The 26,354-nt window shown below is 41.3% G+C and overlaps 1 protein-coding gene across 1 annotated transcript in view; it reads left to right on the top strand.

The window, feature by feature from the left end:
• Positions 1–26,354, top strand: part of VPS13A (vacuolar protein sorting 13 homolog A) — a 198,115-nt gene that overhangs the window by 98,104 nt on the left and 73,657 nt on the right. The window contains exons 31-44 of the mRNA XM_075278130.1: positions 296–399; positions 1,438–1,605; positions 1,696–2,003; positions 3,202–3,349; positions 3,936–4,080; positions 4,694–4,824; positions 4,920–5,086; positions 8,533–8,756; positions 9,251–9,483; positions 9,745–9,837; positions 11,036–11,398; positions 11,971–12,072; positions 15,283–15,441; positions 17,515–17,776. Of these exons, the coding sequence (XP_075134231.1) occupies positions 296–399; positions 1,438–1,605; positions 1,696–2,003; positions 3,202–3,349; positions 3,936–4,080; positions 4,694–4,824; positions 4,920–5,086; positions 8,533–8,756; positions 9,251–9,483; positions 9,745–9,837; positions 11,036–11,398; positions 11,971–12,072; positions 15,283–15,441; positions 17,515–17,776 (2,607 nt within the window). The remainder of the gene's footprint in view (positions 1–295; positions 400–1,437; positions 1,606–1,695; positions 2,004–3,201; positions 3,350–3,935; positions 4,081–4,693; positions 4,825–4,919; positions 5,087–8,532; positions 8,757–9,250; positions 9,484–9,744; positions 9,838–11,035; positions 11,399–11,970; positions 12,073–15,282; positions 15,442–17,514; positions 17,777–26,354) is intronic.

Here is a 26,354-nt window from a genome sequence, read left to right as displayed (position 1 = left end):
CAGGATCGGCCAACAATGTTGTAGATGAATTAGGATTAAAGAGGTTGAACTATTCCTATTTAATCCTCTGTTTCACTTGAGATCAGTAGGTGCACAGTTGGTAAATTGTCTCTCTCCATCTGGGCAGATCAGCTACATTATAATTATGGCCAGCTTTATACCATTGTTTGATATGCAGTCAGCAATGTGAGCATGCAGCTTCTTTCTACAGAAGGTGCTAGTTGCCTGCACAAAAAATTAATCGGGCTGTGTTGCATTTTTTTAAATAGTTTCTTACACAAGCTATTTATTGTAGGTTTGGATTCGCAAGTGGTGATGAAGAAAAAGTCAACAGAAGTGCTAGCAAAATTAAAAAATATTGTTATCTTAGACTCTGATCGTGATGCCCAATATAAAAAGGTATGTAATGGATTTACTGTGGCAGCAAAAGTAAAGGAGAAGACCTATAAAAGTCTTCTCCTTACTGTTCAGTTTTGAGATACCTGCTGGTGGTGCGACATGTATAAGGGTATCTGTGGAGCTGCTTTGTGCTTAGGACCTATAGGGCACAGGTTCTTTATTCTAGCAGGCCTTCTCAGGTAAGTCCATTCTTAACAGTCCACAAATCGTGCTCTTCTCTCTGCTGCTGGTTTCTTTGTACAAAATTAAAATATATATATATATATATATATATATATATATATATATATATAGGTATTTCCTCTCTGCCACCAGATTGATTTTGCTACAGGAAGACCATTGTCAGAGGAATAAAGGGGCACTAAGGCATTTTTAAAGTGAACCTGACCTCTTTAGCCTTATTGGTTGAGAGTTTTAAGCTTGTGAAGACATTCAGCCTCCACACTGCTTATTGTAAACACTTGGGAACCCCCTTGAGGTTTGATTCCTCAACCCCATATTATTTTTAATTAAAGGGATTCTACCACTAAACCAAGATTTTTTTCTAATTACCACATTGGAATAGCCTTAAGAAAGGCTATTCGTCTATTACCTTTAGACTTGGTCTCCGCGGCGCCGCCCTCTTTGCTGCGGAGAACTCATTTGCATACCGGTTAAAACCGGTATTTCTGAGGAACGGCGCTGCGGAGACCAAGTCTAAAGGTAATAGACGAATATCCTTTCTTAAGGCTATTCCAACGTGGTAATTAGAAAAAATCTTGGTTTAGTGGTAGAATCCCTTTAAATTATTGTTGTGCTGTCTTACTGCTGTTTATTAGCAGAGTTTACAGAATGTGTGTGCTGTACCTGTACTCCTCCTCATTCTGGATCTCATTTTCATTATATGTTTCTTTGTGTCGTCTGTGTTTCAAATTACAAAAATCTACTGAAAGCATTAAATACACTGAAAAAACGTATGTTTTTGTATGATCAATTGGTTTGTCTTTGTCCAACTTGGATCACTTTATAATTCCTATATTCTAATCTGAATTCTTCCAGGCCGTTTACATAACTGGAAAAGAAGTTTTTAGCTTTAAAATGGTCTCGTACGTTGATGCTACTGAAGGTGCTGCTTACAGTGATATGTCTGTAGTGGATAGTAGCATCACCCTGACAGTAGGGTGCATACAAGTCATCTTTGTCAACAAATTTGTTTCAGCTCTTTTGGTAAGTCACATATTGTTTACTTCTTGAATTGTTCTGCCAAAGTGATTCTACATTGATTTTGCAATAGCGGATTCATCTAATTTCTTTTAGGCGTTCGTCAATAACTTCCAGGCAGCAAAGGAGGCGTTAACTGAAGCTACAGTACATGCTGCAGAAAAAGCTGCCAGTGGTGTGAAAGAGTTGGCTCAGCACAGTTTCCGACTAGCCTTGGACATTAACATTAAAGCCCCTGTTGTGATTGTGCCACAGTCCTCCACATCTACAAATGTACTGGTTGCAGATTTAGGTCTCATCAACATAAAGAACAATTTTTCGATTGTAACACCAAAATTGCGCAGTAATCTTCCACCAGTGATTGACTGCATGATAGTGAAGCTGAGTGATCTCAAGTTATACAGGTCTGCTATAAAAATGTTTTTATGTTTCTTATGTGCGTAGAACACAACAGGGTGTAATACTCACACTAAAAAGCTCATGCTCAAATATATTTAATACTATTTGCAGAGAATTAAATGATTACTAAATTTTCAATAAAGTTAACAATCAATAGTACAGTAAGTTTGTACGATCAGAGAAAAATGCTTCTTTCTCTTCCTATCAGGCTATTCTCCTTCTCCTCAGCATCGTGTGTGTGTGTGTGTGTCTATATATACTGTTATATATACACACACATGTCCTGTCTTAGATTTCTGGTTTAACATGTAAACTCAAATTACGTTGTCTGATTCTGTTGTGGGCTGTACCTGCCTGGTCAGTTTCTAGATCCCCATATGCATATTAAAGTTGTAAAACCAGCTGAGAAGATGTCTGCTTAGAGAGTACCTTTAACGGTGGCCCTAAGTCAAAATAGTTTGGCAACATAGTAGGTACACAGTCTGCTGTTTTTTCTCTCTTAGTAATCTGCTGTATCCATCTTGAAATGGATTGCAGGTTATATGACTCAGATTAAACATGTCTATAGAAGTCTATGGAAAGCTGAAGAACAGAGCTGAAAGCAGAGAGAACAGCAGAAACACAGGTTTAATGTGATGATAGATCTAAATAGGATCTTTCTTTCACAGCCACAGTACTTTATTCACATCAGTACATTCTAGTACTTCTCTGTATATGTCTTGCATGCTCCTGGGGCTCTTTCTGAGTGAGAGTGAAATAGTTATGGAGCAGCTGTATGGTAGCTAGTGTCCACCCACCAGCTCACCGAGAACTGCAAACTACAGAATGCTAAGTAATGCAGAATAAAAGTCATATAATGGCTAAAAAATAGTGTTATTTGGGGCAACACAGTGGTTCAGTGGTTAGCACTGCAGCCTTGCAGTGCTGGAGTCTTGGGTTTGAATCCCGCCAGGAACAACATCTGCAAGGAGCTTGTATGTTCTCCCCGTGTTTGTGTGCATTTCCTCCCATTCTACAAAGACATACTGATAGGGAAAAAATGTACGTTGTGAGCCCTATATGGGGCTCACAATCTACAAAAACAAATATATATGGTGTTATTCCTCATGTACATACACTGTACTATTGATTTATGCAAAGTTTGTTATATGTACCAAATGAAAAATACTTATGTTTTCCTTTTTTACATTTATTGTTCCTCAGAACTGTGTTTGAAAACGGATCCCTGATTTCAGAAATAGAACTGATCCAGCCTTTAAATATGGATATCACAATTGAACGGAATTTGGCAGCTGCGTGGTACAGTGATATACCAGATATCAAAATCATTGGACATTTGAAGCCAATGAATGTAGGTTTGAATTGCAGTAGCATTGCTATCAATGCAATATGTGTAGCTGTAGCATTTACAAAAGGGTGCTTGATCAGCTCAAATGGCTGTGTCTCCAGTTTTATACCACCTAAAAAAATGATTCTAGTATGATATGAATACTAGCTATAAAAACAGAGTTAAGAATTTGAGCTTTTTATGCTGCAGTTCACACAAATTATATTACATATTGCAGCCTACAGAGGGCTCATCCAGCCACGTCCACTTTATTTAAATAGTGCTATTAGGCTGCGTTCACATGGTTTTTTTGGTCAGGAAACTGACTGAAATTCCTCCTCCTAAAAACACCTCACCATAGGACTGTATGGTGAGGCATTTTTTGGAGGAGGAATTTGAGTCTGTTTCCTGACCAAATTCCTGAACGCAGCCTTAAGGGTGCAAACCAGCAAAAGGCTTGAGTGCAAACGTTACATTTTTATGCTAGTTTTCTAGCATACGTACCATAGATTTATAGTGCAATAGTGGGATACTTGATAACCCTTCGCAATCTAAATTATGTACAAATACTAGCTCTAGAAATCTGACCACTATTGTGTACTTTGTTCAGCTTATTCTAGGACAGGAAGACATAACTATCATTCTCAGGACATTGAATGAAAATCTGGGAGAAACATCAGAAAAGTCTGACCCGGAGAAAGTCAAAAGTGAAACTTCAAGCAGCGGTGGGAACAGTCCATCTCATGTTCCCTCAGGTACCTTCACATTGACACCTACATGACTTTAGGAACAATTTACATCTTGCAATTAATATTCTATGAGCAAAGTGAAGTAATTGAGAAGATGTGATGCTTTTATTTCACTCTGCTGAATAATTAATAATTCTAACGATAACTTACCCACTTATGTTTGAGTCTTAATTTATCTTGCACATTCATTCTGGCCATACATTACACGTCTACTGGCCAAGTTTGATGGCTCCATGCAATCATTTAGTGTGCATAGGAGTTTCCTGACTAACCCTTTGACACCAGATGTTGGATTTCAACCTATTTTACAGCAAGAGATTCAGCAAGTTGCTGCTAGAGGAGCATCAGACTTGTTTTCTTTCCTCTTCAAGTTAACTATATAGGTACTAGTCAGCTGAGTCAATTCTGCATGTGTATGGGGAGGGGTGAGATAACATGCACTCAAAAGAGATGGCTATTCAAAATGTATGGTCGCTTTACAGCTGCAGAAATTGATATCTACTTAGACATTGCACTACATATCAGAAACTGAATATGTTGTTATTATTGGCAATTGCTATAACAGCCCTTGGGTTGCATCAGGAAGAAAAGTAAATCTATCTTTTGTTTTTTTTGTTAGGGACGACAGTGGTGACTGCAGCTGTAGTTGAAACATACACCCCTGTGAAAGTGAAGACAACTTTGAAGTTGGATTTCCAGTTTGACTCGCTCACTTTAAACTTGTACAGCTCCAGCCCAACCTCCCCTCTGGTAAAAAATGATTGGAATGGGAAATTTTTGAGTAATCTTTGCATTTTGGTCTGCACTTTAGACTATTTTGTAACTTATGATTCTTCTTTAAACAGAAAAACGTTATGGAAAGGGATATTGGTTTAAAGCTGGCCGAATTCAAGTTGGGTCTGATTTCAACAGCTGTCAAAATGTCCTCCGATGGATCCATGAGTGCTGCAGTTAAACTTACAAACTGTATGCTGGATGATAAGAGACAAGCTGTTCAGAAGGCAACTCCACGGTACTGCTTAATGTTTGTTCATGTGAAGTGGAACATCAACATCCAAATGTTAGCCGCTAATGTATTCTGCCTGTACTTTGTATGGAAATGGTGCCGAATACAGTTTATTTAGCTATACCGCTTCATTTGTAATATAATGGTCCATGTATGTGGTACATTAGTTAGAGGTTACAATTTACACATAAACCACCAGGCATAGAATATTATCAAAAATATGAAACTTTTATTAAATAAAATAACATATACTCAGACAATACATATACAACATAGTATAGTAGGAGAACTAAAACACCCAGAAAGGCACGGAAAGGTAATAGTAAGGGTGGACATTATAGCAGCATAAAACAGGCAATAGCTGACTGTGCCATATATACACATGTAAGAGAGGTATATGGGTAGGATTAGTCCAATAGTGATAATACAGATGGATGTACTCTTAAATAAATAAATAAGACCCACACATAACCAACCCAGTATATCAGAATAAGACACAGGTAAAGCCTGATAGAGATGTAATTACACAGATACCGTTACTCCATACCACACGTGCCCACGGCCCGACGTGCGTTTCGCCCAATAGGGCTTTGTCCTATCGTCCCCACGGCTGCCCGAGAACAGGATCCTGCGCCGCCTCTGTCTTCTTCTGGATCCTCCCCTTCTTTCTTCAGCAGCGTCACCTCTGTCGGCTCTTACACTAGTAGAGCCGGCTGAGCATGCTCGCAATTGCGGCCTCGGAACTATGGCCGCGCATGCACAGTCGGCTCTACTAGTGTAAGAGACGACAGAGGTGACGCTGCTGAAGAAAGAAGGGGAGGATCCAGAAGAAGACAGAGGCGGCGCAGGATCCTGTTCTCGGGCAGCCGTGGGGACGCCCTCATCACATTTTCAGCGCTGGGGCCCACCCCCATCGCTGCCAGAGAACTAATTTACATACTGGTAAAAAATGGTATTACTAAGGAACGGCGCGGCGGAGATCCCAACATCTAAACGTAGGAGACAAATAGCCTTTCTAAAGGCTATTCCGACGTGCTATCCACAGAAAAAAGTTTTTTAATGGTAGAATCCCTTTAATGCAAGATGGGAACTGTAGTCTGCCATCCTGTCTTTATAGGCTGCTGCTTAAGCCAGACTAACCTTTTTATGGTGCGTGTATCAGAGCCTTGCGTGAAGCTAGTGCTCAGCTTTGTATACACAGACGGGCACTTGCTCTTAAAGCATACCTAAACTTTCAAATAACTTTTGATTTTCTAGCAGCGTTTGTGCCTTTTATATCTTTAGTGATATACTTTATTAAAGGATTTTAGCTTCTTTCCATGAAATCCACTTTCTCTCCCTTCTGTTCTGTTCCCTATTATTGGCAGCAGAAATCCTCACAGTTTCTGCCTGTTAGCACAGGAATGTACCACTATAAAGAAGCTGAGGCTTGAGGTGGTAGATCACTTCAAATTCTTTAATCTTTGTCATTTTAAAACAGAACCGTGGTTCTGGTGTCTTATGTAAGACACAATTCTCTGCGTTTATTACTTCTGGAGATATCCCCAGTTGAATACACAGTCCGGAATAGAAGTATTTGCATATAAATATGCCAATCTTGACTGTATTTACAACTGGGGATACCACAGGAATTAATAAAAGTAAAACGGTGTTCTAGATGTCATGTGAAAGACAATTTTATCTGTTCTCTGTTTTGTAATGCCCATGGTGTAATTATTTGCAGTCCCCTCCCCCAGTCTCAGCTTCCTTCCATTATACAAGAGTCTGTACTACATGATATTGTACTTTTCTTCTTCTTCTTTTTTTTAATATAGTTAGTGACATGTAAAATGAAAAAAATAGAAAACTGAAATGATCAAAAATTATTTAAAAATGTGTATCTCATAAAAACTAGTCTAGTTTTGGTGACAAATTCTCTAAAGTCTTGTCCTACAAAAAAAAACAAGCTATCCTGTAGTTATGATACAAAAATTTAAAAGTTCTGGATTTTGGTATTTGTCAAGGATAAAATGCAAAAAATGGCTTCAAGATGTGATATTGCTATTGTACGTCTGATTTGTGTGTGTTTTTATAAAATTTGTAGCATGCTGAGGTCACATAAACTATGTATTGAGAGTCTTATTGCACGTATTGCAGGGAGTTTACTAAACAGGCCATGCCACTCTTGTGGCTCAAAATTGTTTGTTTTAAAAATGCATAGCTTGCCACACTTGAGAAAGTGAGCGAAGCAGGGCAGGGACGTGGATAACTCATGGTATAAAACTGGTGAGAGTTGTATCTAAGATCTATACGAGTCCATGATTGGCATAGATTTCAGTTCTTGCACTTGTGTCCTCCTGCGATACATCAAATTTATAAGTTATTCTTCCTTTGGACGCACCACAAGTTTTTGTTTTTTTTTGTTAATCAGTATTAAAAAAAAGTCTTATTAATTTAAATCCACTGTGATATAGTGCTTTTATACAACAAATCTTGAGAATTGATTGGCTATGGTTAGGGTTTTTTTTTATTTTTTTAATAAATTACACACCTACTAGGAAAGCAACAGACTGAAACAGTCTACAGAGCGTAGAGATGTTTAACAGTAGATGTCTTCACAGTCTCTTCTCTGGAGCAAATGGGTAGACATTGGTCACATCAGTCTGTTTAATCTCTTGCATATTTCAATGTGGAAGTGTCACTTCAGTATTGGTAACTGGTATCTTGCACTTGTAGACCTATGCTTTAAATATGAATTACAATATAAAACTGTTTCACTTTGATGAAATTTTATCATCATTATTATTATTTTATTTAACTTCAAAAAAATAACTGGTAATTATAGCAAAAGAGCAAATTTTATTTGAGAAATCCCAAAAATACTCTTCAGTAGGTGGCAGCAACAGTTTGCATTAGCTCTGCCAATGTTCAGACCCAGCAGGGCTGTTATGTTATAAGTATCTGCACTCCAGCTAGCAGTTGCTAGTGACCACATGATCCAGTGCCGCACCTCCCATGAGGCGACCTGAAGCGAGCGCTTCAGGCGGCACTATGCCAGGGCCTCAGGGAGGGCGGCATTTTTGCTAACCTAAGCCAGTCCAGGACAAGCTGTCCTGGACTGGCTTATCACCGAGCGGTGGTTTGGGGAGGCCGCTGGAGCAGCGCTGCTCCAGCAGCCTTCCCTCACGCTCAGGCAGAGAGCAGGCAGTCTCCGGGCCTACTCTCTGCCGGCGAACGGGGCTAAGCCCCGCCCCTTCACTCGGCCACGCCCCTGATCCACCTAGCCACGCCCCGATCCACCGGCCACGCCCCGATCCGCCCCCTCCTCCCGGCGGGGGGGGGGGGGGCGGCTTTCTGCAGTTAGCCTCGGGCGGCGAAAGGAGCATGCTCACCCATGTGTGCGCTATAAATATATGACTGTATACAGGTGTATAATAATAACCGCAATGAAATATGCATTAATATGTTTTCAGAATGCTGGAAATGAAGAGGGGATCTGAGAAGAATGTCATGGTAGATGTCTGCTACAAGCAAGGCAGGGAAGGCACACTGCTGGATGTAACTGTTCGTGACATCTACATGTGTACTAGTGTGGAGTTTCTATGTACTGTGGCAGACATTTTCATTAAGGCAAATGAACAAAGTTCTGCTGCGCTGCGGAGCAGCAAACAAGCATCAATTACAAGTAAAGAAGCAGGTAGAGTAATTCATTATCATGTCTGCCACCACCTTTCACCACCTCAGCTAAATCCAGCACTTTTCATCATATAAATAGGTACTATTCCACTGGAATTTCTTCTCCAGCTAAGCAGAAAGTGCAGTTAGTTTTGGTACCTGCTAGGCTGCTTGAGTTCTCCACTGTCAGGTGTGAGCAGGTAAGGTGTGTCATTCTAGACTCTGACTCTGTCCCCTTCTGACTGGAGCTCTGAATCACCCTGCCTTTTTTGTTCCTCTCTTAAACCATGTACCTGACAGTGCAGAGTCTAAATAGCATATCAGGCACCAAAACTAACTGCGTAGATTGCTTGGGAACAGTGGGGGCTAGAGAAAATCTTTCAGCTGCACTGAAATCACAGGAGTGGTGCCTATTTACAGATGCTAAGAACTGGAGTGATAGAGGAGATGAAGGGTCCTCTTTAAAAAGCTGCATTGGGTCAATTGCAAAAAACTTAACTAAATCTGTATCTTTAGCTCCAACACAACAGGTATCAAGGATGGAAATGAATGTAGTGGTCAAGAACCCAGAGTTTGTGTTCGTGGCTGATTTGTCTAGGGCAGATGCCCCAGCACTTGTACTTACAACACAATGTGAACTTTCAATTAAAAACAGTCCAGAGCATCAGCAAATGACCGCTGCTATCAAAGACTTGCATGTGAAGGCCTGTCCTTTTCTGCCAGACAAAAGAAATGACAAGATCACCACAGTAAGATGATTTTATAGTTCTTTATACAATAAATAGATTTGTGTATGTACTGTGTATGTTACATTTTTCTTACACTCAGCAATCCCAACGATGTGGGTCCTGTTCCCTCATCTGGATGGAGCAGCAGGTCAAGCATGCTCTCCGGCAGTCTGATAGTAGTGAATGGAGCAATACAGCATATGACCAGTGGCTTAATTCATTTGGGATACAAAGGACCCAGTATCCAACAGTTCACTTTAATGTAGGTTTTTTTTTTTGTAGATCTTACAGCCATGTGATGTGTTTTTTCAAAGTGTTCAGTCTAATGGTGGTCCACAGAATATAGAACTCTCAATAAAATCGCTCATGTTAAAGGTAAGTATTTTTGTCTTGTATATTTCAGGTTAAGACATTTAAAATGTATACACAGTAAAGTAGGCTTTTTAACATAAATTTCAAAAACATTCAAAAATAAGTGACTTGATAATAGGATTGCTCCATTAGTAGCAACCACGCTAATCCCTTTGTCAGAGGTCAGAGCCTTACACAGGATGTATCCATGCACCTTAATCGCCATATACACGTGATCCTTAAAGGAAAACACCATCTCCATACACTTCCCAAAATCTCCTAAGCTACAGAAGAGTGAAGCAACCTTCTACAATCACGCAAATCGCTGCCACCACTTGCCACTTAGTAGACGAGACACCAATATAGCCATACCATGCAGTGTAGCGCTCACTGTCCTCTTCTGGCGAGACATCGCTGTAGTTTTAGTACCTTCCCCACTCACCATCAACAAATGGTGAGCAGTTGTTAAGGGGTTCATCTTAAAATCAGCAGCTGCTTTTCTGGCTCTCTAGCCTTCTAGGAAATAGTTTTTTTTGTCAATGGACACTGCTGATTTCAAACAACCATTTGTGAAATGAGCTGTAATATTCCAAGATGACTAGTTAGACAAATGGTCATCCATATCATACATGTCTGAAGTTCACCAGAGAGGCAGGTGCTGCTTTTCTGAGACTCAAAGAGGGCCGATCCTAAGCAGGGAACTCTTTCCCTTTATGGACAGGATTTGTCATGAGATGTCTAATGAAGACATCTGCTTTGGATGCCACCGGAGGAGATCTCCTTTATGTCCCTTCTATATAAACAGAAAGCAGCACAACAAGGATGTTTTTTCATTAAAGCACTTTTACCTGCCATGTCTTAAAGCCAATACTTAAAGGGAGCCTATTACCTCCCCCAGGCACTGTAAACCATTGCTTATTTTGGCTTAGTCTACAATTTGCTATTGCACCTAAGTTCTTGTTAATTTGCAACTCCTAGCATGCTCCATTCCCTTTTATGGGAGTTTTAAAAACAATTGAGCAAATATGGATGCAAGGAATTGTTCTTTAACAACAGCTGGAGTACCGAAGGTTACTGACCCCTGTTTTAGTGCTTAGTAGTGCATGACTTTTCCAATGTGTTTAATTTGCTATAATGATAACAGTATTATTACATATGATATACTTGTTTTGTCTCTGGAATACAGACTTTTTGTGTGTAATGATATTTCTATTTTTAACAGGTATCTCCAGTTATTATAAATACAGTGATCACCATCACATCAGCACTGTCTACTTCCAGAAAAGAATCAATAAGCGAGGTGACTAGTCCAGTTCCACCTGATCTTTGGAAAAAGAAGAACATAAAGGATTTGAAATTGTGGTTTCTTGAAGAAGAAAATGAGAAGGAAAATAAAAATAATGAAACTAGCCAGATGGTCTTGACAGGGGAAAAATTAGACATGAGCATTGACTCAATTATCATAACTCTAGAAGCTGGTGTCGGCCATAGAACACTGCCCATTCTTCTAGCCAAGTCTTCTTTCAAAGGAAATGTGAAGAACTGGACCACACTTATAAATTTGTACTGCCAACTTGAGCTAGAGGTATATATATATTCTCAGAACAAAATTCAGCATTACTTATGGTCTTGCCCTTGCATGAATCTGCTTGCTCCTCCATACTTTTGAGTGTTCCTCCATAAATATGAGATTAGGTCCCGATACAGAAGAACCACCTGGCATGGAGTTGTCTTTACAGAAGAAACAACAGATGGGCTATGAGAATCTGTAAATGCTGCAAAAATACATTTTCATAATGATATCCACACATGCTGTATTTTTAAATGAAAGATATGGCAGTAATTTAAAAACAAAATGACGGCTTACCTGAAGGAACAACCACACCTGTCCATGGGTGTTGTCTGTTACTGTAGCTCAGCACCATTGAAGTGTATGTAGTTGTGCTGCAATACCACAAATAACCTGTGTACAGTTACTGTAATTGTTTGTTTTATGAAGAAATCCGGCATATTTTTCTAATCTTGGAACTCCTAAACAATGTGATAGTCGGGGTTTTCTACTGTATTCTAATATTTACTGTATAGATCAGTATGTCCATGTTCTATTTTACAGCTGAGTAATAAACAGTAGTTACAAGCTGTTTCTGTTTTTTCCAGGTACATTACTACAATGAAATGTTTGGTGTGTGGGAGCCTTTGCTAGAACCTTTGGAAATTGAGAAAAGTGATAACTTTCGACCCTGGAGTCTTGAAGTTAAGGTGAAGTTTTTACAAATCACCATTATTAGAATTGAATAGAAAACCTCATTTTGAATTGAATAATTGTGAATTCTTTATCTTTATTCTTTATTTTGGTTTCTTTGAAAATGTTGTTCTGTCTAGAGCAAATGTGTGTAATAAATTTACTGTCTCATAGGGTACATTTGTAAGATAAACGAAAAATATATTTACAATAGAGTATAACTCTAGGTAAATATTAAAATATGTTGTGATTAACCACTTCCGGACTGCCCGTTGGAATTTTACATCGGAGAGTGGCTCTCTTGTACCTCCTTGCAGTTTTCAGCAGGAGGCAGTTACAGGGAATATCAGCCTCTCCGATCAAAAAAAAAAATCCCCAAAACTTATCAGATTATTATGACCTTATGGGGACACAATTTGAAAAAAGTAAATACAGGAAATAGGAAAGTAAAAAATACAAATGAAAGTAAAATAATACAGAAAAATACATAAAATAATACGCCGATAACACCCCCTTATCACAGGTTCTAGCCCCACCCCTACAACACAATACAAAATAAAAAATGACCAGAACGGAGAGGAAAAACTATTTTAAAGGTTTTTTTTTAGTAGCACTTTGCGCTATTAAATAAAATAAACAAAAATAAAATTGAAAAGACACATTTTCCCTCCTCTGTTGTTTATATTTTACCAGATATAAATAAAAAAAACCCCCAAAACATCCAAAAATAAAAACATAAAAATAAAGCCGTACATGTCTCCGAAAAAAGACTCAGAAATTGGTTGGATAACTCAAATGATAAAAATACTATAGCTCTCAAAAACACACGTAAGAACAACCCGAAAATGTGTCTGGTCTTGAACCAGAAATTGGTCCAGTACTGGTAGTTAAATAAATTTTGATTATTTTTGCTATCCTTCAAGTGTTTGTTATATCTTCTTGTTTCAATGCAAAAATGTATTAATGGTAGTTTAACATGTACCTCCAGTTCTAAAATAAAATAATTGGACGTTGTAATACTCTCTATAAGGCTACCTTCACATCTGCGCTGGAGCGTCAGAGGACCAGGACAACGGACAGGTGGACCACTAAAATAGATAGTAGAGCCTGAAAGACCCCATTGACTATAAAGTGGGTCTTTTGATTTTGAACTGAAAATGTGTGCAGGACTGATTTCAGGTAGACACTGCGGAGACTCTGACACATATGTGAACAGCCTCAACTTTTAAGTTTACTTTGGAGTTAATTAGCTTTGTCAGCTCCAGCAGCACCAGTACCTGTGCTGCATACTCCTGCTCCTGATAGAGAAGCTGTAACAGGGCAGACACCTGTACTGCACACTACTGCTCTTGACGGCTCTAGCAGCACTGGTACCTGTGCTGCATATTCCTACTCCTGATAGAAAATCTCCAGCAGCACCAGTACCTGTGCTGCATACTACTGCTCCTGGACAGGCACCTGTTCTGTACACTACTGCTCCTGACGGAAAGGCTCTAGCAGCACCGATACCTGTGCTGCACACTACTGCTCCTGATGGAAGAGCTCTAGCAGGACAGACACCTGTACTGTACACTACTGCTCCTGACGGAAAGGCTCTAGCAGCAGCCGATACCTGTGCTGCACACTACTGCTCCTGATGGAAGAGCTCTAGCAGGACAGACACCTGTACTGTACACTACTGCTCCTGACGGAAAGGCTCTAGCAGCAGCCGATACCTGTGCTGCATACTACTGCTCCTGATAGAAAAGCTCTAGCAGGACAGACACCTGTTCTGTACACTACTGCTCCTGACGGAAAGGCTCTAGCAGCACCGATACCTGTGCTGCACACTACTGCTCCTGATAGAAAAGCTCTAGCAGGACAGACACCTGTACTGTACACTACTGCTCTTGATGGAAAGGCTCTAGCAGCACCGATACCTGTGCTGCACACTACTGCTCCTGATAGAAAAGCTCTAGCAGGACAGACACCTGTACTGTACACTACTGCTCTTGATGGAAAGGCTCTAGCAGCACCGATACCTGTGCTGCACACTACTGCTCCTGATAGAAAAGCTCTAGCAGGACAGACACCTGTACTGTACACTACTGCTCCTGACGGAAAGGCTCTAGCAGCAGCCGATACCTGTGCTGCATACTACTGCTCCTGATAGAAAAGCTCTAGCAGGACAGAAACCTGTTCTGTACACTACTGCTCCTGACGGAAAGGCTCTAGCAGCACCGATACCTGTGCTGCACACTACTGCTCCTGATAGAAAAGCTCTAGCAGGACAGACACCTGTACTGTACACTACTGCTCTTGATGGAAAGGCTCTAGCAGCACCGATACCTGTGCTGCATACTACTGCTCCTGATAGAAAAGCTCTAGCAGGACAGACACCTGTTCTGTACACTACTGCTCCTGACGGAAAGGCTCTAGCAGCACCGATACCTGTGCTGCACACTACTGCTCCTGATAGAAAAGCTCTAGCAGGACAGACACCTGTTCTGTACACTACTGCTCCTGACGGAAAGGCTCTAGCAGCAGCCGATACCTGTGCTGCATACTACTGCTCCTGATAGAAAAGCTCTAGCAGGACAGAAACCTGTTCTGTACACTACTGCTCCTGACGGAAAGGCTCTAGCAGCACCGATACCTGTGCTGCACACTACTGCTCCTGATAGAAAAGCTCTAGCAGGACAGACACCTGTACTGTACACTACTGCTCTTGATGGAAAGGCTCTAGCAGCACCGATACCTGTGCTGCACACTACTGCTCCTGATGGAAGAGCTCTAGCAGGACAGACACCTGTACTGTACACTACTGCTCTTGATGGAAAGGCTCTAGCAGCACCGATACCTGTGCTGCACACTACTGCTCCTGATAGAAAAGCTCTAGCAGGACAGACACCTGTACTGTACACTACTGCTCTTGATGGAAAGGCTCTAACAGCACCGATACCTGTGCCGCACACTACTGCTCCTGATAGAAAAGCTCTAGCAGGACAGACACCTGTACTGTACACTACTGCTCCTGACGGAAAGGCTCTAGCAGCAACAGATACCTGTACTGTATCTGTAGATAGCAGATACCTGTACTGCATACTACTGTTGATGGAAAAGCTCCAGCAGTACACACAGCCATGAGGTAAGTACTACAGCACAGCATTTTTATTTAGAACTGAAGGTAGCGTACATGTATTGTAAATGCACCAGAGGAACTTTTATAACAATTATGTTCATTCTAGATGAAAAAGAAATTAAGAAAAGAAACTTGTGAAATTGATGATGAAGATGACAACTACAAAATACCAGACTATGTTACAGCGATACACATTTTTTCCAAAGACCAATTAAACATCACACTGTCTAAATGTGGGATTCTGACACTGACTAACTTAGGACAGGTAAGAACTTCAATAAATCCCTGTCAGTAGTCTCCACAGTTGACCATTGACAAAAATTAGGCAATCGCCAAACAGTTGTTTTCCTTAATTTTAGTTGGAGTTGGGTGTCAGAAAAAAGTTACCAATAGTGTTGAGCGAATAGTATTCAATCCAATACCTCACTCCCATAGAAATCCGTGTAAGCGGCCGAACACCAAGGGGTTAAGCGCATCAAATATTCACTGCACTTAACCCCTTGGTGTTCGGCCATTTACACGCATTCCTATGGGAGCGAGGTAGTCGATTAAATACTATTCGCTCATCTCTAGTTACCGACAACAACTCCTGTTTCAATATAATTATTTTTAATGATATTATACAGGTATGAATAATTAATGTATAGTTGGTTACTTATTTACCTTTATAGGAATTCAATCACTAGATTTTTTATGAATTAGAGGAGCTTCACAGCTTCTGACTATGGCTGTGAGCCAGTTATAAACTAGTCTGAGCCAGGCTGTGGAGAAACAGGGGAGTCTGAACTCGTTAACTCGTTAATTGGAGATGTTTCAAAGCCTTTGTATTGAGCTCAAAGGCATCAGATGGGTCAACAATTGTCTGTATAGATGACCAATACGTGTATACTGTCTGCATTGGACATACTGTATGTATAGAGAACCCCGTTTTATTTAGGTGGTTCATACAGGATAATGCTTTTCAGGTCCTTCCCTACCAGTTGCATGGTAGTCTTGATGGAGCGCAGTCATGTTGTGCACGATTTTGATAGTGAAGGTCTATGTACACACAGGCTTATGTGGATCACGAGAAGCCTCAGGAAAATCAGAGTGAAATCTGTTCTAGCAAACACTCCTCAGCAGAACAACATGTCGATTGAAATAGTTTTATATAAAGCCGTACCGAGTTTCAGTTAAAAAGTTAAAGGGGGGGGGGGATAAATAAGTCTATGGTATATTACATTTGGCTGCAGGATGTCCTCTTAGCTGGCCATCTGGGTCTGTTTTACTATAGTAGGGGAGATTTATAAAAAAAAAATGGGCGTGGCTCATCAGAAAGGAGAGTGACTTTGCAGGAAGTTGGTGTGGTTTATATTTCAATGCCACGTGCCAAAATGAATGTGTATTTTTCTGGTGTAAACTAAGATAACTAATAGGAGGTGTAAAGTTAGACTAGACCGTCTAAGGATACAATAGATATATCAAAGAGTATCAGACATTCTTATCAATCTGGCTCAGTATAAGACTGTGTAGTCTGTACTTTCAGACAGTATTAGTATATCTGTCTCAGTATGTCCAGTGTGTTCATTCACAGAACAGTATGCACAAAAAATGCACAATGGACAAAAAACGTGGGTTCCATATTTTTTTGATCAAAATGTGGACAAAGCCATGTAAGTGGACATCACTGTTCTATGCACAGGTTCCTAATTACACATGAGCATAGTATTCTTCAGCATCATGGGCCGACTTGTCATATGTTGCAGGTGTCCTAGTGCCAATTTCATGTGGCATTCACAGGAGAATGTTGACCATGTGGTGCTGCAGAATATCTTCCTGAACAGGTTGTCAAGGGCATACATTTGCATATTACCCTGAAAGCTACTTCCAGAATTTCCTGTGATGGGTAAGCATGTCATTCTTCCATTATCCATCATCCTGTACAAACCACGCTAGTGAAACGGGGTTCTCTTTTTCATTGCCAACCTGTATTTTATTTTCTCAAGCTTAGTTACAGGTATTATGTTTGGCTTGGGGGCATCTAAGGAGTTCAAACAACACCCGACCTGTGCACTAATATATGTTTTGAGCATGTGTACAGATCCAGAAGCAGACGACTCTGTACACTGTGTAGTAGCCAAACCACGTTATTGGAGCCCAGCTTCCATTCATTTGAATGCGAACTAAGCTGCAATAGTGCAGCCTTGCCGCTACGCAGTGTCCTAGACCTTTTGGCTGTGTGCAGTGTACAGAGACCTATTGTAAGGATAGGTTATTCATTTTTAGTCTTGGATAACTCTTTAATGAGTTGTAATTTTGTATTTGGTTTTCATGTGTTATTGAACATTTTCTGTCACAGGCTTTTGCTGAAGCAGCCAGCAAAACATCAGATGTCTTCAAAAAGGATCAAGCTCCATTTGTGATCAAAAATTTACTGGGCCTCTGTATTTCTGTGTCTCCAAGTGACTCATTTACTGCTTTAAATGTTGATCCAAGTTTAAAGAGCCTAGAACTGGATGATGGAGAGAGTCTTAGCATGGATTATGTCCGTACCAAAACCCAAACTGATCAGTTTTCTGCCATGACCAGTCTAAGCAGCAAACACTTTTATATCCAGCTCAGTAAGTCACCAGTGCATTGAAAACTGTCACTGTTTTTATTCTAATTTTAAGAAACCTTTTATTAATAATAGATTAAAAGTTACTATTGAAAATTAGTTGTTGGAAGGGGTTTTAATCCCTAAAAATACATACTTGAGTTGCTCCAATGCTTTAATAATCTCTTATAAATTAATTTGGGTGATATTTTATACCATCATCCAATGGGATCCCTGTTGTATCTCGGACATCAATGATGTGTTACCTGATACAATGTAATCTTGTTAGACAATTCAACTGAAGTTAGTAATTGGCATGTGACTTTGAACAATAATTCATCTCTGTGCAATGACAACTGATAGTTGCATTAGTGTGTTTTTAATAGTTGTGAATAGGCTGGATGATTTTGCCTAAAAATAAAATCTCAATTTCTCGCTTATTTTAACATGGGTATAGACTTGACCACTAGGAGTTTGTCAATAGGAATTAGCAAAAGATGTTAGCTCTGCCTCTTGGCTATATCCTCACAATATACTCAGTGTTAATCGTTTATAGTCTAGTGTCCTTAGGAGGCAAACACGACCTGACTCAGGTCTTTGTCTTGCTTCGGTTTTCTTTTTTCTTTCTTTTTCATGTGCACTAGGGTCTTCAGCATATACAGTACACCACATGAGTTATACTTCTCTGCGGGCACAGCGCCCTACAAGTAGCACCTCGCCAGTCACCCAGTCCCCTTGCCTCACTGGATTGCCAGTGACCCCACTCCCACGTTCGAGGTCTACCAAAGGGGTGACCCTGTAGCGCATGAAGACAACAGACAGGTGAGTATAATAAGAATTCCCCCACCCCCCCCCCTCGGGGCACCGAGACCCACAGCTCCAACCCTCTTCCTGGGGCTACGTTTCAGCATCCTTATATGGAGGTCTCCCTTATTTCTGTGGCCGCTCCTGGCCACCATTTTAGAAAATCCATCTCCTCCTTCCTGGGGAGCTTTTTTTCCTCCAGTACTTGGATCCCATTCCTTCTGGGGCCCATTTCCTGGAACTCTGCTTCCTTCATTGGCCTCCGCTAGGCCTTCCAAAGCCCCTGACTGCCTTCTGAGCCAAGGGTGCCTCGACACCTGCCACGGCCTCCTACTTTAGTCAGCAGCTTCTTCAGGGACTATACCGCAAGTAGATCCACCTATCCCCTCTTCCTCCTAGACCCCTCACTGGCCCAGGGGGAGGTCCCCTGCCCCTCTCTGCAATCCTGTGTATGTGTGAAATCTTTGAAGAAAGCATGATTTTTCCTGGTTGTATTTTTCCCTAAGCTACAGCTCCCACATGTTATGTTAGTCTCTGAACAATTGTAATAACAGGCCCCTCTCTGGCGAATCTTCCCCAGTCTGGGTGGTTTCCCTTACTTTGTTCATAGGCGGGCTTGCCAGACTTAACTAATCTGTGGTGGAATCTCTGGAACAACTGCCTTCCCAGACTTCTGCTCTGTCAGTGATTTCTAGGCCTTTTCCCAGGTGTTTTCTTCACTCTTATTACAGCTCAAGGATATCCGCCTACAGGTCACTATCCTTCAAAGTACCTCTGCAGTGGCAATCTGCCGCACTGTTTGGTTCTGTTCATGGAACACTGAGCCTGCTTCCATGAAGGTAGTTGTGGCTCCTCCCTTCTCTCCAATTGAAAAGGGCCAGCTTTTTGGCAAAGGCCTAGAAAAGCTCATCTCTGAAGCTACAGGGTAAAAATGCTGTCTCCTCCCCAGAGGTATCTTACGTGCCAGCCACTTTCCTTCAGCTGTTCTTTGCATCTTTGTTCCTTTCGTAACTTGCCTCCACCTATCATTCCGGAGGACTGTCTTCCTGGGACTCTTGTTCCAAGATGCTTTCTTCCAGTTCAGTCCTGCCTGGCAGGTCCTCAGACCTTCCTCTTCAAGCCCTTCTCTGCATGAGGATCTCCCCCCCCCCCCCCCCCTCAGCTCCTCAGGTGAGGGTATGGCTGCTCTCCTTCTGGGAATCTTACTTGGACCTCCTTCACTGGTTTAATTGGCTCACTGAGGAAAAGTCCTGTCTCGTGCCTACACACACGGAATTCCTGAGCTTGATTGTTGACTAGCTCCAGGGCAAGTTTTCCCGGAGTCCAAGATCCTACCTCTCTGAACTGTCTTCAAAGGAATCTCTGTGCTCTCTTTGGTTCTGCATGTGGTGCCAAGCATGATGGACTTGACCTTCAAAGCCATCCCTTTTACTCAATTCCGCTCGCCTCCTCTGCAATTGTCGATTCTGGTCCATTGGGACAAGTCTCCTTCCAGCGTCGATGCCTGATTCTCCTGCCTTCCCGGGTTCACTTAGAGCTTCTTTGGTAGCTCTCCTCCCCAGGAATCTCACAGGGAAGGTCCGTTGGCAGGTGTACTCCACTGATGCCAGTTTTTTGGGCTGGGGAGCAGCTTTCTGTGCCTTAACTGCACAGGGCATTTGGTCCAAAGCAGAGTACTCAAGATCTACCTAGTGGAACTTAGGGCCATCTTCTTAGCCCTGTCTTATTGGTCCTCTCTTTTCCAAGGGCGTCTGGTCAGAGTTCATAACGACATTTCCTCCGTGGTTGCCTACTTGAACTTTCAGGGGGCACCAGGAGCCATGCGGCCTGACAAGAAGCCTCCCACTCTCTTTTTCTTGAGCTGATTTTCTCGCTCCTGCTTTGTCCACATTCCAGGTATGGACAATTGGGCAGTAGTCTATCTAAACTGAGGAAAGCTTGACTCGGACTAGTGGTCACTTCATCAGATCTTTCTCCAGTTGTGCTCCTGGTGGGGCACACCTGACGTCGACCTCTTTGCCTCCCACCTGCACCCCCACAATGGGGCCCTCTTTATCTCAGTTGCCTTTACAATTTAGGGTTTTTATGGTGTGGCTGTTGCAACTGAGGCGTCATGGTTTTTTCAGAGCCAGTTTTCCAGACCATGCTCAAGGCCTGGAAAACCCAGTCAGCAAAGGAATATTGTTGCATGTGGAAGGCCTACGTCCAATGGTGTGAGAGTCATGACCTTTATTCACTCTCTTTTCTTTTCCTGGGATCCTGGTTTTTCACCAGTCTGCTCTGGATCAAAACCTGGTCTCTCTTCCTTTTGGACAGTTTCTGACCTTTCAATTCTGGTCTCAGGTGAAGTCCTTCCTGCAAGGAGTGGCACACAGTGTTCTTCCCTACCAACTTCCCGTGGGTCCTTAGGACCTTAATCTTGTTCTTGAGGTGCTCCAGGCTTCTCCATTTGAGCCTTTGCGCAAGATCTCTCTTCGCTTCTGTTCTGGAAGGTTGACTTCTTTTTTTTTTTGTTTCAATGATTTTATTAAGAATTTTTTCAACAAAAACAAAATACAAACAAAAGCAGAAACATGGACATGTATATATACAACTGAGTATCTGCAGCTTCATAATAGTAGTACAAGATGAACATTAGATACATGTACATTAATCAAGAAAACCATAAAAAGGAACAGAAGGAAGGTACAGGTCAAGCAAACCACCATTACAATCAGGTCCAAAATATCAGGGATTATATCAGAAAGAGCAGAATCTTTGGTCAGAAGATGTCTCAAGATCATACGAAATATCTTGATTTAGACCATGGTTCCCAGAGTTGCAAGAAGGAATGGTAAGAGTGATTACCTAATGCAATCATACTTTCATATCTGAACGTAGTGTTTACCGTATCTATTAAGGCTGAAAGATTTGGAATCGAATTGGATTTCCATTTTTGAAATATCAAAATTTGTGCCATCGTTAAGAGTTTGCAAAAGAGACGTTTATATGGTATGACAGTGCTAGGTATATGCAATAACAATATCCCTAAAGATGGATTCGGGGTCAATCTGCAGTGGAATAGATCAGAAAGCAGTGTAAACACTGCATGCCAATATGGAATGATGAGTGGGCATTGCCAAATCATATGAAAAAAGGTCCCCACATCCCCACATGATCTCCAGCATGACCCAGGAGTGGAAGGATACATTTTTTGTAAAGTCGATGGAGAGTAGTACCAACGTAATCGTACTTTAATTGCAGTTTCAATATGTGAGCTACACATTAGGGAAGAGTGTATCAAACGAAAAGATTGACACCAGTCTTCCTCAGAAAAAGTTTTCTTAAGGTCTCGTTCCCAATATCTAAAAGGAGGCGATTTATAAAACTCCAAGACCTCACCTAATAAATTGTACAAGAAACGTAAGCCCTTCATTTTTTTTGAGACATAGGATATTACTCTATTGCAATAAGGCACAGGTGGTACCGGAATCTTAGTTAAGAAATGGGAGATTTGTATATATTTATAATAATGATGTGGAGGCAAACTAAATTGTTGTTGCAACGCTGGAAAGTGTAATAAATTGTTACGTTCATCATATAACTGAGAAAGATAAACGATCCCCAATTTTTCCCATGAGGATACCTCCAAATCGGCAATCAACCATGACAACGTTGACAGGGGAGTAGTAGATGGAAGCCAATGAACATGAGAGGAGGCCTCCGCATGCATAAGAGTCCAAGATTTGAGGGAGGCTATCATAGTAGGAGAGAGCGATTTCGGTGGCAGAACATTCCAAAAAGGAAGCATAAGCAGATCTCTAAGTCTGCCAGGGTAAATATAAGCCCGTTCAATTTGAATCCAAGGAATAGCAGTATCTGCATTCCACCACCCCGAACATTGGGCGGTTAAAGTAGCTAAATAATAATTGCGGATATTAGGAACTCCCAGTCCTCCAGCCAGTTTGTGTTTGAACAAAGGACCTCTACATATTCGAGGCCTCCTCCCATTCCATATATAACAGGAAATCACTCTTTGAACAGATTCAAAATATGACTGCGGAATCAGTATCGGCAATGTGCGGAACAAATAAAGCAACTTAGGCAAAAGAAGCATTTTAAAAGCGGCCACTCGCCCAATCCAAGAGATGTCAACTCGAGACATCTTATCACAACTATCTTTCAATGTTTTAAGCATAGGTAAATAATTGCAGTGGAAAAGTGAACCAGCAGAGGTCGTTATTTGAATACCTAAGTATTGAAGAGACTCCTGCTGCCAATCAAAACCATATCGTGTATGCAAAGCCCGAAGGGGACCAGGAGAGACATTAAATGAAAGAGCTTGAGATTTAGAGAGATTAAGTTTGTAAAAGGACAGGGTCCCAAAGTGGTCAATCAGCTGCATGAGACGTGAAAGAGAGGTTTGAGGGTCTGTCAAAGTTAAAATAATATCGTCCGCATAAAGAGAGATCAAATGAGATCGTCCCCTCACATCAATACCCTTAATGTTAGGGTCGTCTCTGATAGCCTGAGCCAGCGGTTCCATGGATAGAACAAATATCAAAGGCGATAATGGACACCCTTGACGGGTTCCATTCGTTATATCAAAAGGATCCGAAAAGGTGCCATTGGTAAATACTTTTGCCGATGGGGCCGAATATAAAGCTCCAATGGCTCCTAATATATCTCCGGAGAAGCCCATCTTGCGCAATACCGAGAAGGCATAAGACCAACAAATACGGTCAAACGCCTTCTCGGCATCCAGAGCCAGCATGACCATTTCCAATTTCCTTACTTCAGTCTGATGAACCAGATTCAAAATTCTACGGGTATTTTCATATGATTGCCTACCTTTCACAAAACCTACTTGATCATAAGCAATCAGGTCAGGGAGACAAGTTGCGAGTCTAGTAGCTATCAGTTTAGCATAAATTTTTAAATCCACATTCAATAAAGATATAGGTCTGAAGTTCTGAGGAACATAAGGGTCCTTTCCCGGTTTGGGTAGAGTAACAATTAAAGCTTCTTGATTCTCTCTAGGAAAACTCGCAGAGGTTATAGCGTGAGTCAAGAAGGCCCTCATAGGGGTGTTCAAAATAGAGGAGAACGATTTATAATATTCATTAGTAAGTCCATCCGGACCTGGCGATTTATGTGAAGGCAAGGTCTTAAATATCATAGCCAACTCAGTAGAGGTAATAGGGGCATTAAGAGTCTCCAATTGTTCAAGTGACAAGACAGGTAACTTAATGCTATTGAGAAATGTATCAATTGGGATGCAGTGAGACGTATCATTTGCTAAGTTATAAAGTTCGTCATAAAAATCTTTAAAACGATTAGCAATCCCTTTGGGGTCATATATTTTTTCAGAATTAGTGGTAGAGAATAGAAAGGGGATCCTAGATTTGTTATGTTTAGCTTTAAGCCTAGAAGCCAACAATTTACCTGCTTTATTGGATTGCGAATAATATGTGGCTTTCATTTTGCGTAGATTTTTCTCATATTGATATAAGAGACATTCCCTCAATTGTCTCCGAAGGGACATTAATTCAGATGCTGCTATAGACGAAGGGGAACGTTTATTAGCATCTTCACAATGTTTAATTTGTCGTGTCAGTCGGTCTATTTCAGCTAGACGAGCTTTCTTTTCGATATGTCCTAAACGTATTAAGGTGCCTCGAATAAACGCCTTATGGGCATTCCAAACAATAGCAGGATCAGAAACAGAATGGGCATTAATTTGAAAGAATTCCTCTAAATCCTTCACAATCAAGGCTTTAGTACGTGGGTTAGATAGCAAATAGTCACTACATCTCCAAATATAATCCCTGTTTCCCCCATACCGCTCCGCTATAGTAAGTGTAATACCAGCATGATCTGACCATGTAATCTGAGAAATATCAGTCCTTTGTATCAAAGGAAGCGTATTCTGGTCAGTGAGAAATAGGTCTATACGGGACTAGCTATTATGTACTGGGGAAAAGAAAGTATAATCCTTTTCCGAGGTATGTAATATATGCCATACATCATACAGGCCATGATGCCACAAAGACTGAGTAAAGTCAGGGTGGCGAGACCCTTTTTGGGAAGAAGTATCTACAATGGGATCCGGAGCTAAATTAAAGTCTCCCATTAATAACACATAGCCTTGTTTCCTTTTTTCAACAATTCTCATAAGTTTATTAAAGAAAGCTCGCTGGTGTTGGTTAGGGGCATAAACAGACACCAGTGTACACTCACCGGCCACTTTATTAGGTACACCTGTCCAACTGCTCGTTAACACTTAATTTCTAATCAGCCAATCACATGGCGGCAACTCAGTGCATTTAGGCATGTAGACATGGTCAAGACAATCTCCTGCAGTTCAAACCGAGCATCAGTATGGGGAAGAAAGGTGATTTGAGTGCCTTTGAACGTGGCATGGTTGTTGGTGCCAGAAGGGCTGGTCTGAGTATTTCAGAAACTGCTGATCTACTGGGATTTTCACGCACAACCATCTCTAGGGTTTACAGAGAATGGTCCGAAAAAGAAAAAACATCCAGTGAGCGGCAGTTCTGTGGGCGGAAATGCGTTGTTGATGCCAGAGGTCAGAGGAGAATGGCCAGACTGGTTCGAGCTGATAGAAAGGCAACAGTGACTCAAATAGCCACCCGTTACAACCAAGGTAGCCAGAAGAGCATCTCTGAACGCACAGTACGTCGAACTTTGAGGCAGATGGGCTACAGCAGCAGAAGACCACACCGGGTGCCACTCCTTTCAGCTAAGAACAGGAAACTGAGGCTACAATTTGCACAAGCTCATCGAAATTGGACAATTGAAGATTGGAAAAACGTTGCCTGGTCTGATGAGTCTCGATTTCTGCTGCGACATTCGGATGGTAGGGTCAGAATTTGGCGTCAACAACATGAAAGCATGGATCCATCCTGCCTTATATCAACGGTTCAGGCTGGTGGTGGTGGTGTCATGGTGTGGGGAATATTTTCTTGGCACTCTTTGGGCCCCTTGGTACCAATTGAGCATCGTTGCAACGCCAAAGCCTACCTGAGTATTGTTGCTGACCATGTCCATCCCTTTATGACCACAATGTACCCAACATCTGATGGCTACTTTCAGCAGGATAATGCAATGCCATGTCATAAAGCTGGAATCATCTCAGACTGGTTTCTTGAACATGACAATGAGTTCACTGTACTCCAATGGCCTCCACAGTCACCAGATCTCAATCCAATAGAGCATCTTTGGGATGTGGTGGAACGGGAGATTCGCATCATGGATGTGCAGCCGACAAATCTGCGGCAACTGTGTGATGCCATCATGTCAATATGGACCAAAATCTCTGAGGAATGCTTCCAGCACCTTGTTGTATCTATGCCACGAAGAATTGAGGCAGTTCTGAAGGCAAAAGGGGGTCCAACCCGTTACTAGCATGGTGTACCTAATAAAGTGGCCGGTGAGTGTATATGTAACATTGTTCAATTGGCATACTACAATAATAAATCGTCCCCTAGGGTCCGCATAAGTATTCAAAGAATGAAAAGCCACTGTATCCCTAATACCAAGCAGGACTCCTCTACTTTTGGAAGAATGATGAGCATGAAAAATGTGTGGATACAAAGGATTATTAAGTCGCACAGCGTCTTTTGTAAGTAGGTGAGTCTCCTGGATTGCCAAAATATCACATTGTTGGACTCGGACCTCTCTCCACAAATAGGCTCATTTTTGGGGAGAGTTTAACCCTCTGACATTCATAGAAAAAACTTTAAGACCCATCAAACAGTGAAATGAGAGCTATACCTGTCTCCGCACATAATACCTTGAAT

Source organism: Leptodactylus fuscus, chromosome 1, assembly GCF_031893055.1.
Source record: "Leptodactylus fuscus isolate aLepFus1 chromosome 1, aLepFus1.hap2, whole genome shotgun sequence".
NCBI classification, from domain to species: domain Eukaryota; kingdom Metazoa; phylum Chordata; class Amphibia; order Anura; family Leptodactylidae; genus Leptodactylus; species Leptodactylus fuscus.
Note: the sequence above shows the minus strand (reverse complement) of the source record. Positions and strands in the feature narration are given on the sequence as shown.